Source organism: Hemitrygon akajei, chromosome 3, assembly GCF_048418815.1.
Source record: "Hemitrygon akajei chromosome 3, sHemAka1.3, whole genome shotgun sequence".
NCBI lineage: Eukaryota > Metazoa > Chordata > Chondrichthyes > Myliobatiformes > Dasyatidae > Hemitrygon > Hemitrygon akajei.
Window position 1 is genome coordinate 44,424,725 of NC_133126.1, and position 14,705 is coordinate 44,439,429.

Below are 14,705 nucleotides of genomic sequence, written 5' to 3' on the forward strand. Positions count from 1 at the left end.
ATCAGGTGATGTGGTGTTTTGGAACATAAGAAGCCTTTGCAAAAGTGCCACACAATGTATTATTAGGCAAAATTAGGGAATACATTACTATGCATACTAAACTGGTGTGAAATGAAATGATTGGCTGATTAAAAAAGGCTAAGTATAGTTAATTTTTTGTTTTGTGGCTGTGAATTGAGGACTGCTGCAGCCCCAATTGTTCACAACTTGTACATCCACTCTTGTTGATGACGCTAAGCTAGATGACAGTTTGGTTGCTGAAGAGAGTTCAGAGAGGCAATAGAGGTAGATGGAACGTATGGACAAGGGCGTGGTAGATAGAATATCACACACACACTTCAGTGAAAAGTAGTGAGAGGTCGCAAGACATTGGTGATCAGAAGACCTAGTTGCTTTTGGGAATGAATCACTGAAACCTTCTGCTGGTTGGTCTTTTCAGAACATATTTTGGGCACAAGGGATGCTTTCACCATATAGTAAGTCAGTGTCTGGAATTTTGTATGGAGGTCTTATCTCCAAACAGATGGAGGATCTATTTGTTAAGCGGGGAGTGCAGTGCAGGTACATCAGGTTGATTCCTCGGCTGGGCAGTTTATGATATGAGGAGAAATTAAGTAGGCCAGGCCCATGCTCTATTGAGTTTAGAAGGATGAAAGAAGATCTAATTGAAAGGTATAATATTTATTACAATGCTTAATAATAAATAGAAGGTGACATTTGCTCTGGTTGCAAATACATGGTAGAAAATCAAGATAAGGATAAGGAGAATGTTCTTTGTGCAAAGTGTAATTAATCTTTGGAATTCTTGAGAGGGTTGTAGAAACTCAGGTGCTGAATATATTGAAGACAGAGATTAGCAGCTTTTTTTAGACATTAAAATGCTCAAAGGTTATACAATAAGTGCAGGAATGTGGTACTGAGGTAAAAGGTCAGCCATGAACAAGTAGTGGAGAAATGCAAGTATTCTAATCTTAATTTTTTTATGTTTTAATGAGCTGATTATAAGAAAGCATTATTACATGGCAGTGCTTCCTGTGAGACCATTTCGCAAACTGAGGCAAATACTGATCATTGATATAAGCACACTTTGATCACATTTAACCCAACAAATATCACCTAATACCTCTCCCTGACTGGCTGCAAACCAGCCACCCCACAAGTACCCATAAAGCTGAAATCCTCAACCTATTTCATTCCTAGCTTTGTCTAATCTCTACACCTCCACATTGTTCCCACTGCCTTAAACCTAACCTCTACCAGCTGTCAGCTCTACTAAGTGGCACAGTAGGTTGCTAAGAGAGTAGATACTTACTGCGACCATGTGAATTGCCTGCCAAGGTAGTGCATGTTGTTAGGTTAATTGCCATCATTGTAAATTGTCACCAGCATGTAGGCAAGGGATACATGTGGACAGAGATGATGAGGATGTGGGGAGAATAAAAACATGGGATTAATGTTTGTGGGTGGTGATGGCTGACTCTGACTCAGTGGGCTCTATGACTCCTGTGCCCATGTCCTACCAAATTCTTTTCATTCATCACTGCCATGCTTTCCTTGTTTTTAAAATGCATAAATTAGCTCTCCCTCTCCCTCTCCCTCTCCCTTTTGGTGAAGATAGTGCTGAGCAGCAGTCTCCATTGAGGTCATGGTTTGGATTTAGCTGTTTTTTTAAAGTTTGTCTGCATGGCTTTAGGGACAGAGAAGGAGTTAGGCATCAGGTTGGCGTTTAGAGACAGGGATGTGGAAGGGTTAAGGGAGTCTAGTGTTCACCTCCATGCTCAGAAGCCAGTGATGTGGATGTGTGATGAAGGACGTTGTGAATGTCGGACTGGGTCAGGTCAGTGGATTCTGGAACTGCCAATGCAAGCAGGATGCACGGGGACTGGTGAGTGAGCAGGCTAGGAGATTGGGGTCCCATCATCAGCTAGTCCAGAGGTTGACAGTGAAGGCTAAAGTCTTGTTTTGCAGCTGTTGCTTTATTGCTTGTTGTGTGTGCTGTCCTGCTGAATACTGGGGCCATGCTATGTTGTCACTGGAATGTGTGGAAACACTTGTGGACTGCCCCATAGTATGCAAGACACTTGCAAGGAGCGGAGCCTCAGAAAGATGCTGTCCATTATCAAGGACCCCCATCACCCAGGACGTGCCCTCTTCTCATTGTTACCATCAAAAAGGAGGTACCTAAAGTACCTCAGTATCAAACTCAGCGATTCAGGAACAGCTTCTTTCCCTCTTGCCATCCAGTGCCTAAGTGGATATTGAACCCATGAACACAACCTCACTTTATTATATATATTATTTGTTTTGCACTTTTTAAAATCTAATGTATAATTGCAGACATACTTACTGTAATTGATTTACTTATTTTTCTATATTATCATGTATTTCATAAGTTAGCAAATTTCACGAAATATGTTGGTGATAATAAACCTGATTCTGATTCTGCCCCCAGAACAAACAACGCATTTCACTGTATGTTTCGATGTACATGTGCTAAGTAAATGAATCTGAATCTTTCTGCTTTCATGGCCCGAAGCTTTGGATCTTCTTCAGTCATTCATCAGATTTCCCCACAACCTCATCTTTGGTCTCTTGGGCATCCTTAGCTCCTGCCAGGCTTATGTTTGAGTTACCATCCCTTCTGAAATATGGTATAGATTTTGTCTCTATGGACCAAGCTGTAGATTCAGAAACTTAACAACTTGCTGTACTTAACGTTCATATCTTCTTTCTGCTTGACGCACCAATTCAGGAGCATCTCATCAATCAACCAACTCTCTTGTCTGAATACATTTAAAATAAAGGAAGGGTTTCCAGTGTAAGTACACACTGTACAAAAATTCTCTTTACTGTACTAGAACTCGGAGATTCATATTAAACGGAAGTGCGCAAAAAGTGAAGACATAAAGTGACTTCAATAATCTTCCATTTAAACATTATGGAATATAATCGGTGGTTAGCAACTCTTACAGAAGTAAACTCTATGGTTATATTAATCAGCAACATCACTTAACACTTCTGTATTCACGGGTTAATTGGGTCCCATGTCACTTCATACACGCTGGCACCTGTGCACCCACATCCAGTTTAAATTGAGTTTCTTGGGTGTTCTCTGCGACATCGGTGGTGGGCGGGTTTATTAGTGTTATACGATCGCCTCGTTATGGCAGGTAAAGTGAAAGTGAAAGATTTACCTCTTTTAATGCGCATTGCGCTTGAAACACAAGGCAAGTGTAATTGCAAGTCTAATTCACGGACTCGTCCGACACCTAGGCTCTCCGGACGGACGGTGGATAACAACCGGTACCCCAAGCAAAGTCTGATTACACCTGGACCCTGACCGGCATTTTAAACTTGGACTCCCAAGACTGGACTCTCTTTTATGCCTGGACTCTGGAACGAACTCTAATTAACAGCCGGACTTCCAGAACTTCTGGTTGACGTCTGCGCTGTGGAACTGGTTGTGACCATTTGGGTCTTTGAGGTGGTCGCTCATGGTTATCTGGGTATTCCCAAGGATCGGTGTGGGCCGAGATCGTTGCTACTTCACGGCTTGACGTTTTCCAAAGTTAGCAGCTGTGCTCGATTCGGCATAACGTAGTAAGTATGTGACAATTATAGTCAACTCCAAACCAGGTCTCCACAGAAGTAATTTGTATTTTCTTTCCCTTTCTTTAATGTCTTTGTTTAAAGTATTAAAAGTCGTGGAGCATTAAGCCTTCAATGTTTAATTATTGGACTCGCATCGGGTATCATCAGGTTCAGGTATTAATATAAGTGCGCTTCCTTATTTGTTTTTAAACTAAATTAATAGCATTTTCTTTTTTTTTTATGGATTCGTTTTGCATTTTCTGCCATGTTCTTTGGTGTTTTTTCTCTCGGAACGCGATCTTATCGAACAAGTTTTGCATGCTCAAGTTCTGGTATCAGAAAGTCAGGGGACTTCTGGGAAGGTAGGCAAACGAAACTGACCTTGGGTGCTTCTCAGGTGCCTTTGAACAGTGGACAGTTGTGTAGGGTACGATCGCCGACGGCTATTTGCTATTCGTGTTTCTGATCCTGAGCAACTCCAGCCTACATCTTCTTTATTTCATGGATCAGAATATTACACTCTTCATTTCCTCAAGGACTAAAGGCAATTCCCAAATTTCTGTCACTGTCTCTTCCAGCTCTGCTTATCATTTACATTAACTTATTATTTTTCCCTTTTGCTCCTTTTCCCCTATTTCCTCTCTTTATTCCTTTCTGATTTGCCTCTAATTCATCCACTTTTCTTTCATTTGTGGCGCTTCTCTCTTCTCTTCCATTGAACACAATGGTCATGAGAATAAAGATGCCACAAAGACCATGCTGATTGATTAATGTCGTCAATTACCAATCTTAATCTTTCTTTATAAGAGCCTTCAAACGTGTATCAGCATGTGCATATCTACAAACTCCAGATACATATTTTTAAAGCTTCTGCAAGTAACTAAGAAGAGCAACTAAATGTTGTCCCTTAGAGGAATTTGCAATGGAAATTGAGGAAAAGACAGAGACTTTGAATAAACATTAAACTGAAAGCATTACAACGATAGTAGAAAATCAAAGCCAAAGAAAGGGAGGAAATTTTTAAAACCTCTCATTAGGGATTAAAGACAGATAAATCCAAGGATCATTAGAGATGGTGGTTCATTGGTTGAGAGGTTCATTGCACTGAAAGCAACAATGATAGGCCAGTGAGCTTGACATCTTTTGAGGAAATGCTAGAAACCACTGTCGAGTAGTTGCTGGACAATTTGAAAATCGTAAGACAATCAAATAGTTATTGATGTTTGCATTGGTCAATTACTTTTCCAGTTCTTGCTAACTAACGGGATTGATGAGGATGCAGGTGCACTCACTCTCACCAGGGGGTTGCATTTCTAGAAAATGGGCCACGTCATAATGTTCTGTAATGCAAAGCTATGCCACCTGAATATGGGCCCAGAAATACAAATTGAAAGTATAATGTTTTATTTTTTTCAGAAACTCCTTAAGTATTCAGTTCATTCTGTATTTTTAAAAAAAATTGAGACATGGAATGAACATCACCCACCCACCTTCCACGTTCCCATTTCCCACTGACCTGGTCTCACCTTCCCCCTGCCAGTTTGTGTTCTTTACCCACACCCCACACCTTATTCTGGTTTCTCCCCCTTCCTTTTCAGTCCTGGTGAAAGGTCTCGGCACAATATGCCGACTGTTTGTTCCCTTCCATGGGTGCATCTTGACTTGTTGAATTCCTCCAGCTTTTTGTGTGTGTGTTACTGGAGCCCTTCTAACTTTTTCTTGAAAACTGCTTTCTGCTTTGATATAAATTTATCTATAGTAACGGTGTGTAGTCAACTTTTCCTGAATTGTATCTAAAGTCAGAAAATTTGGATTTCAGTAGGAATTCTAATGGGCAATCTTTAGAATTATATGACTTTTTTCTACACTTGTAATCATTTAAAAATTCAATTAAATAAAATTTAAAAAAAAAAAAGAATTATATGACATCCTCTTGTTGCCTTGATTCGTACTTTTCCTTTATTTGAACCTGTAATATTTGCACCTAATTTGGAGAAATAACTCAACATTGATATAAAATAAGTTAACAGACAAATGTACAGTCCTGATGAAGGGTCTTGGCCCGAAACGTTGAATGTTTACTCTTTTGCATAGATGCTGCCTGGCCTGCTGAGTTCCTCCAGCATTTTGAGTGTATTTCTTTGAGATGTACAGTTTGCGTTCTAGCTTTGCCAAAGTAATCGTATTGAGCTTGCTCTACACTGAACCAGAGTTATGTAGGATTTCAATGTAACCATTGTCCACTTAAAATATTTTTGACTGAATGACTTAAAGATATCACTATAAATAAATAATCAAGTACATTTTAATAACATTTTCATTTTATTTTCCTAAGTAGTGAAAAGGCACTGATTTTTTAAAAGTTCTATTTAGAAGTACTTCTGAAAAGCAAGACAATGTCAAATACGGAAATGGTGTTAAATGACAAATTACCCAGTGCCAAGGATTCACCAGGTCGCCAGGCTGCTGGTAATACTTCAGATATTGAAGATGGAAGAAATACAATGAGTCAAAGATCCTTCAGAACCAGCGAGAACAGCAGCAGCAATGCAGAGGCCAAAGTGCCTGATGAAAGTCCAAAAGAACAGAGTGGATTGTTCAGAAACATTTACCGATTAAGTAAGAGGAGACTTAGTTTCACACCTCCAAAATCTTCAGACAAAGATGTAACAAAGGTTATGTCAAATGAAAACACAACTAATAACCTGAGAGAAGAAGAAGAAGAGTGCGTGGAAAATAAGACAGTTGAGAACACAAAGTCTTCTTTGTCAGGTAAAAATACCGACTTTAATTGGGGGTAAAACACAGTGAAGTGTTTTGTTTTATTGTCATTGATCTAATTTAAACTCTTCTGTTAGCATGGTAGCATAACAGTTAGTGTATATGCTTCCAAATAATAAGAAATTTTCGAATGGAAGAAGGATATTACCGTGGCTGACAAGTGCAGTCAGAGCCAAAGTAAAAGAGAGGGTATGCAAGGAAGCCAAAGCTAGTGGGAAGATAGGGCATTGGAAAGCTTTTAAAAACCTGCGGAAGGAAACTAAGAAGGTCATTAGAAAGAAAAAGATGAATTATGAAAGGAAGCTGGTGACTAATATCAAAGAAGATACTAAAAGATTTTTAAGTATATAAAGGGTAAAAGAGAGTTGAGGGTAGATATAGGACCAATAGAAAATGACGCTGGAGATATTGTAATGAGAGACACAGAGGTGGCAGAGGAACTGAATGCATAGTTTGCATCAGTCTTCACAGTGGAAGACATCTGCAGTATACCGGACATTCAAGAATGTCAGGGAAGTGAAGTATGTGCAGTGAAAATTACAACTGAGAAGGTGCTCAGAAAGTTAATGGTCTGAGGGTCAATAAATCCCCTGGACCTGATGGAATGCACCTTGGGTTCAAAAGGAAGTAGCTGGCGAGAAGTGAAGGCATCTCAGAGAGAAGCTGTTTATTTTTAACTGATTGGGGAAAAAAGACGTAGCGCGCCAAAGGTTTAAAAAGAAGACCACCATATACAACGGCCATCGTCGGAGTGGACTGAGGCAGAGTGGGACGGCTTTGGCTCAATCAGGCAGAGGCGAGGTTTGAACGGGGCACGACTGCGCAAGCGCATGAAAGTCAGCCTCTGAGATCAGCGGGAGAATTTTTAAAAAGGGAGCAGAGGCTGAGGACAAGCTTGCTCCAAGTGAGGTAAGGCCGGGTAAGCTCCTTTAATTAATCTAATTAGATGAGAAGTAGGTAATGGAGACAGCAGTTAGGGCAGTTGAGTGCTCCGTTTGCAGTATGTGGGAAGTCAGGGTGAGCACAGCTGTCCCTGATGACTACACCTGCAAAAGGTACATCCAGCTGCAGCTCCTGACAAACCGTGTTAGGGAACTGGAGCTGGATGAACTTCGGATCATTCGGGAGGCAGAGGCAGAAATAAACAGGAGTTACAGGGAGATAGTCACCCCTAAGAGTCAGGAGACAGGTAGCTGGGTGACTGTCAGGAGAGGGAAGGGGAATAGACAGGAAGAGCAGAGCACTCCTGGGGCTGTTCCCATCAACAGTAAGTATACCGTTTTGGATACTGTTGGTGGGGACAACCTACCAGGGACAAGTCGCAGTGGTTGCGTCTCTGGCACCGAGACTGGACCCTCAGCTCAGAAGGGAAGGAGGGAAAAGAGGAGAGCAGTAGTGATAGGGGATTTGATAGTTAGGGGGACAGATAGGAGGTTCTGTGGAAGAGATCGAGAATCCCAGATGGTCTGTTGCCTCCCTGGTGCCAGGGTTCGCGATATCTCGGATCAAGTTCTCAGTATTCTCAAGAGGGAGGGTGAGCAGCCGGATGTCATGGTCCATGTAGGGACCAATGATGTGGGTAGGAAAAGTGAGGAGGTCCTGAAAGGTGAGTTTAGAGAGCTAGGCCCCAAGTTAAAGGACAGGACCTCCAGGATAGCAATCTCAGGATTGCTACCAGTGCCACGTGCAGGTGGGTTTAGAAATAGTAAGATAGCGCAGATCAACACGTGGCTGAAGACATGGTGCAGGAGGGAGGGCTTCAGATTTATAGGTAATTGGGCAGTTTTCCAGGGAAGGTGGAACCTGTTCCAGGGGGATGGTTTACATCTGAACTGGAGGGGGACAAATATTCTTGCAGGTAGGTTTGCTAGAGAGGCTTCAGTGGATTTAAACTAGATACAGGGGGGAGGGGAACCAGAGTGTAGGAACAGATGTATGGGAGAAGGATGAAAAAGAAGATAGTAAAGTTGTTTGCACTGTTAAAGATAAACAGAGAGGAAGAGGTGGAGAATTTCTTAAATGCATTTATTTTAATGTTAGGAACATTGTAAGAAAGGTTGATGAGCTTAGAGCATGGATTGATACCTGGAAATATGATGTTGTAGCTATTAGTGAAACATGGTTACAGGAGGAGTGTGATTGGCAACTAAATATTCTTGGATTTTGTTGCTTCAGGTGTGATAGAATTGGAGGGACAAGAGGGGGAGGTGTTGCTTTGCTTGTCAGAGAAAATATTACAGCGGTGCTCTGGCATGATAGATTAGAGGGCTCATCTAGGGAGACTATTTTGGTGGAATTGAGGAATGGGAAAGGTGTAGTAAACTTATAGGGGTGTATTACAGACCACCTAATGGGGAGCGAGAATTGGAGGAGCAAATTTGTAAGGAGATAGCAGATATTTGTAGTAAGCACAGGGTTGTGATTGTGGGAGATTTTAATTTTCCACACATAGACTGGGAAGCCTATTCTGTAAAAGGGCTGGATGGTTTGGAGTTTGTAAAATTTGTGCAGGATAGTTTTTTGCAGCAACACATAGAGGTACCAACTAGAGAAGGGGCAGTGTTGGATCTCCTGTTAGGGAATGAGATAGGTCAGGTGGTGGAGGTATGTGTTGGGGAGAACTTTGGGTCCCGTGATCACAATGCCATATAATTATGGAGAAGGATAGGACTGGACCCAGGGTTGAGATTTTTGATTGGAGAAAGGTTAACTTTGAGGAGATATGAAAGGATTTAGAAGGAGTGGATTGGGACAATTTGTTTTATGGGAAGGATGTAATAGAGAAATGGAGGTCATTTAAAGGTGAAATTTTGAGGGTACAGAATCTTTATGTTCCTGTTAGGTTGAAAGGGAAGGTTAAAAGTTTGAGAGAGCCATGGTTTTCAAGGGATATTGGAAACTTGGTTCGGAAAAAGAGAGAGATCTACAATAAATATAGGCAGCATGGAGTAAATGAGGTGCTCGAGGAATATAAAGAATGTAAAAAGAATCTTAAGAAAGAAATTAGAAAAGCTAAAAGAAGATACGAGATTGCTTTGGCAAGTAAGGTGAAAATAAATCCAAAGGGTCTCTACAGTTATATTAATAGCAAAAGGATAGTGAGGGATAAAATTGGTCCCTTAGAGAATTGGAATGGACAGCTATGTGTGGAGCCAAAAGCGATGGTGGAGATTTTGAACAATTTCTTTCCTTCGGTATTCACTAAGGAGAAGGATATTGAATTGTGCAAGGTCAGGGAAACAAGTAGGGAAGTTGTGGAAACTATGACGATTAAAGAAGAGGAAGTACTGGTGCTTTTTAGGAATATAAAAGTGGATAAATCTCTGGGTCCTGACAGGATATTCCCAAAGACGTTGAGGGAAGTTAGTATAGAAATAGCAGGGGCTCTGACAGAAATATTTAAAATGTCATTAGAACCGGGGATGGTGCCAGAGGATTGACGTATTGCTCATGTTGTTCCATTGTTTAAAAAGGGTTCTAAGAGTAAACCTAGCAATTACAGACCCGTAAGTTTGATATCAGTGGTGGGTAAATTAATGGAAAGTATTCTTAGAGATGGTATATATAATTATCTGGATAGACAGGGTCTCATTAGGAACAGTCAACATGGATTTGTCTGTGGAAGGTCATGTTTGACAAATCTTATTGAATTTTTTGAAGAGGTTACTAGGAAAGTTGACGATGGTAAAGCAGTGGATGTTGTCTATATGGACTTCAGTAAGGCCTTTGACAAGGTTCTGTAAGGAAGGTTAGTTAGGAAGGTTCAATCATTAGGTATTAATATTGAAGTAGTAAAATGGATTCAACAGTGACTGGATGGGAGATGCCAGAGAGTACTGGTGGATAACTGTTTGTCAGGTTGGAGGCTGGTAACTAATGTTGTGCCTCGGGGATCTGTACTGGGTCCAATGTTGTTTGTCATATACATTAATGATCTGGATGATGGGGTGGTAAATTGGATTAGTGAGTATGCAGATGATACTAAGATAGGTGGCATTCTGGATAATGAAGTAGGTTTTCAAAGTTTGCAAAAAGATTTAGGCCAGTTAGAAGAGTGGGCTGAAAGATGGCAGATGGAGTTTAATGCTCATAAGTGTGAGATGCTACATTTTGGTAGGAATAATCAAAATAGGATATACATGGTAAATGGTAGGGCATTGAAGAATGCAGTAGAACAGAGTGATCAAGGAATAATGGTGCATAGTTCCCTGAAGGTGGAATCTCATGTGGATCGGGTGGTGAAGAAAGCTTTTGGTATGCTGGCCTTTTTAATCAGAGCATTGAGTATAGGAGTTGGGATGTAATGTTAAAATTGTACAAGGCATTGGTAAGGCCGAATTTGGAGTATTGTGTCCAGTTCTGGTCACCGAATTACAGGAAAGATGTCAACAAAATAGAGAGAGTACAGAGAAGATTTACTAGAAGGTTACCTGGGTTTCAGCACCTAAGTTACAGAGGAAGGTTAAACAAGTTAGGCCTTTACTCTTTGGAGTGTAGAAGGTTGAGGGGGGACTTGATAGAGGTATTTAAAATTATGAGCGGGATAGATAGAGTTGATGTGGATAGGCTTTTTCCATTGAGAGTAGGGGGGATTCAAACAAGAGGACATGAGTTGAGAGTTAGGGGGCAAAAGTTTAGGGGTAACACAAGGGGGAATTTCTTTACTCAGAGAGTGGTAGGTGTGTGGAACAAGCTTCCAGTAGAAGTGGTAGAGGCAGGTTCGGTATAGTCATTTAAAGTAAAATTGGATAGGTATATGGACAGGAAAGGAATGGAGGGTTATGGGCTGAGTGCAGGTCGGTGAGACTAGGTGAGAGTACGTGTTCGCCACGGACTAGAAGGGCTGAGATGGCCTGTTTCCATGCTGTAATTGTTATATGGTTATATGGACTGCGGAGGCATTGAGAATGATCTTTCAAGTATCAATAGATTCTGGCATTGTACTAGACCTGTTAGCCTGACATCAGTGGTTGGGAAGTTGTTGGAATAGATTGTTAGGGATGAAATTACAGAGTACCTGGAGGCACATGACAGGACAGGCCAAAGCCAGCATGGTTTCCTGAAAGGAAAATCCTGCCTGACAAACCTACTGCAATTTCTTGAGGAAATTACAAGCAAAGTAGACAAAGGAGATGCAGTAGATGTGGTATACTTGGATTTTCAGAAGGCCTTTGACAAGGTGCCACACATGAGGCTGCTTAGCAAGATGAGAGCCCATGGAATTACAGGGAAGTTACTAGCGTGGGTGGAGCATTGGCTGATCAGCAGAAAACAGAGTGGGAATAAGGGTTATTCTGGCTGGCTGCCAGTTACCAGTGGAGTTCCACAGGGGTCGGTTTTTGAGATTTCTGCTTCTTATGTATGTCAATGATTTGGACTATGGGATTTGTGGCTAAATTTGCCAATGATACAAAGATAGCTGGATGAGAGGGTAGTGTTGAGGGAACAGAGAGCCTTTGGAGAGACTTAGATAATTTAGGGGAATAAGCAAAGAAATGGCAAATGAAAATCAATTTTGGAAAGTTTATGGCCATGCACGTTGGTGGAAGAAATAAACGGGTAATGTATTATTTAGATGGGGAGAGAATTCAAAATGCAGAGATGCAAAGGGACTTGGGAGTCCTTGTGCAAGAAACGCTAAAGATTAATCTACAGGTTGAATTGGTAGCGAAGAAGGCATTCATTTCTAGAGGTATATAAGAGCAGGGATGTGTTGTTGAGGCTCTATAAGACACTCGTGAGACCACACTTGGAGTATTGTGTGCAGTTTTGGGCTCCTTATTTTAGAAAGGATATACTGACATTGGAGAGGGTTCAGAGAAGCTTCACGAGAATGGTTCCAGGAATGAAAGGGTTCCTGTATGAAGAATGTCCAGCAGCTCTTGGGCTGTATTCCCTGGAGTTCAAGCGAATGAGGGGGGATCTCATGGAAATGTTCTGAATGTTAAAAGACCTGAACAGATTAGATATGGCAAAGCTATTTCCCATGGTGGGGGAGTCAAGGACAAGAGGGCACAACTTCAGGATTGAAAGACATGCATTTAGAGCAGAGGTGCAGAAAAATTACTTTAGTCAGAGGGTGGTAAATCTGTGGAATTTGTTGCCACGTGCGGCTGTGGAGACCAAGTCATTGGGTATAATTAAGGCAGAGATAGATAGGTTCTTGATTGGCTAGGGCATCAAAGGGTATGGGGAGAAGGCAGGGGAGTGGGAATGACTGGAAGGATTAGATCAGCCCATGATTGAATGGCAGAACAGACTCAATGGGCCGAATGGCCTACTTCTCCTCCTATATCTTATGGTCTTGTGGTCTTTGCTGTGCTGTCTATATGATCAAGGTTCTATTCACCCCATGATGCGTGAGTTGCCTCCAACGTTCCAGTGGAACAAATTAGGGTTAGTAAGTTGTACACATAAACCATCAGAGTAGAATTAGGCTGTTCAGCCAATTGAATATGCTCAGATATTCAATCATAGCTGACTTATTCTCCCTCTCAACCCCATTCGCCGACCTTCTCCCCATAACCTTTGACACCTTACTAATCAAGAACAAATCAACCTATACAGAGATTGGTTCCAGAAAGAAGCATTTTTCAAGGAGTGACTTAATAGATATTCTGTAATTAAATTTTTCTAATATGCTTTGACTGTCTATTTCAGTTTTCTATTGGCTTCAATGCCAGAATTATTTGCAAATACTGTTAATAGTTCAGTGTTGCGTATAAATTATTGTTTATCACATAAAAAATTGTTCCACCAATAAGTGTAAATAACCAAGTGTAGCAATGTCATAAAACCTGTTCTCCTTCCCAAGACCCATGGACTTGTGGTTCTGTTTAACATTCCAGCAACAATTGTGCCTGTAGTTAACTAATTGCTGGGAGGTGAAAGATTTAAAAGGGACTTGAGGGACAACTTACTTGTGCAGAGGATGTTGCCCTTATGGAATAGGTTGTCAGAGAATGCGGTTAAAGCAGATACAATAACGACATATAAAAGTCATTTAATTATTGTGTAAGCCTTGTTATTTAAACTGATCAGGACCCAGAGTCTGCCAGCCTACAGCTCCAACAACAAGTTCAGTACAACCGCCCTGTTACCTGTAATCTTCCTGCATTCAGTTCTTCCAATTCTTGTTCATTTGGAGAGGTCTGCTGTGTAGTATGTAGACAAGTACTGAATCCTTATGTTGCTTTGAATCTTGTGGCAAAGACCACATGCTCGTGGACAATGTCCTGAAGAAGCATCTTGGCCCAAAATGTCGACTGTTTAGTCATTTCCATGGAAGCTGCCGATCTGCTGAGCTCCTCCAGCATTTTGTGTGCTTTTCTTTGAAATGTACAGCCTGCTTTCTAGCTTTGCCTCCAAAACAATCACATTGAGCTTCCTCTACACTGAACCAGACTACTGACGGATTTTCAAATCCATCTCAATGTAACCATTGTCCATTTAAAGTATTTTTGACTGAATGACTTAAAGATATTACTATAAATAAACTATCAGGTATATTTTAATAAAATTTTCATTTTATTTTCCTAAATAGAGAAAAGGCACTGATTTTTTTAAATTGTATTTAGAAGTACTTCCGAAAAGCAAGACAATGTCAAATACGGAAAAGGAGTTAAATGACAATTTACCCAGTGCCAAGGATTCACCAGGTCAAGGCCAGGCTGCTGGTAATACTTCAGATATTGAAGATGGAAGAAATAAAATGAGTCAAAGATCCTTCAGAACCAGCGAGAACAACAGCAGCAATGCAGAGGTCAAAGCGTCTGATGAAAGTCCAAAAGAACAGAGTGGATTGTTCAGAAACATTTACCGATTAAGTAAGAGGAGACTTAGTTTCACACCTCCAAAATCTTCAGACAAAGATGTAACAAAGGTTATGTTAAATGAAAACACAACTAATAACCTGAGAGAAGAAGAAGAGTGCGTGGAAGATAAGACAGTTGAGAACACAAAGTCTCCATTGTCAGGTAAAAACATAGACATTAATTAGGGGTAAAACACAGTGAAGTGTTTTGTGGTCCTTGCAAAGAAACAGCTGCATTACAGTTGTTTTATCTCTCATATGAGGCACTTTTACTGTCATTAAACTAATGGATAAACTAAACTCTTCTGTTAGCATGGTAGCATAACAGTTAGTGTACTTTGCTGTGCTATCTGTCTGATCAGGGTTCAATTCTCCCCACGACTGCATGAGTTGCCTCCAACGTTCCAGTGGAACAAATTAGGGTTAGTAAGTTGTACACATAAGACTTCAGAGCAGAAATAGGCTATTCAGCCAATTGAATATGTTCAGACATTCAATCATGGCTGACTTATTCTCCCTC

The 14,705-nt window shown here is 40.9% G+C and overlaps 1 protein-coding gene across 4 annotated transcripts in view; it reads left to right on the forward strand.

Annotated features, from left to right (window-relative positions):
- The first annotated feature begins 3,216 nt into the window (after positions 1-3,216).
- LOC140724922 (exocyst complex component 3-like) overlaps positions 3,217-14,705 on the forward strand; it is a 75,907-nt gene continuing 64,418 nt past the window's right edge. The window contains exons 1-3 of one of the 4 annotated variants that reach the window (XM_073039728.1): positions 3,217-3,600; positions 5,927-6,363; positions 13,950-14,348. In XM_073039728.1, coding sequence (XP_072895829.1) covers positions 5,988-6,363; positions 13,950-14,348 — 775 coding nt within the window. In that variant the 5' untranslated portion in view covers positions 3,217-3,600; positions 5,927-5,987. Of the gene's footprint in view, positions 3,601-5,838; positions 6,364-13,949; positions 14,349-14,705 lie in introns of those variants that run through there. The other 3 variants (XM_073039725.1, XM_073039726.1, XM_073039727.1) reach the window with 3 other exon arrangements.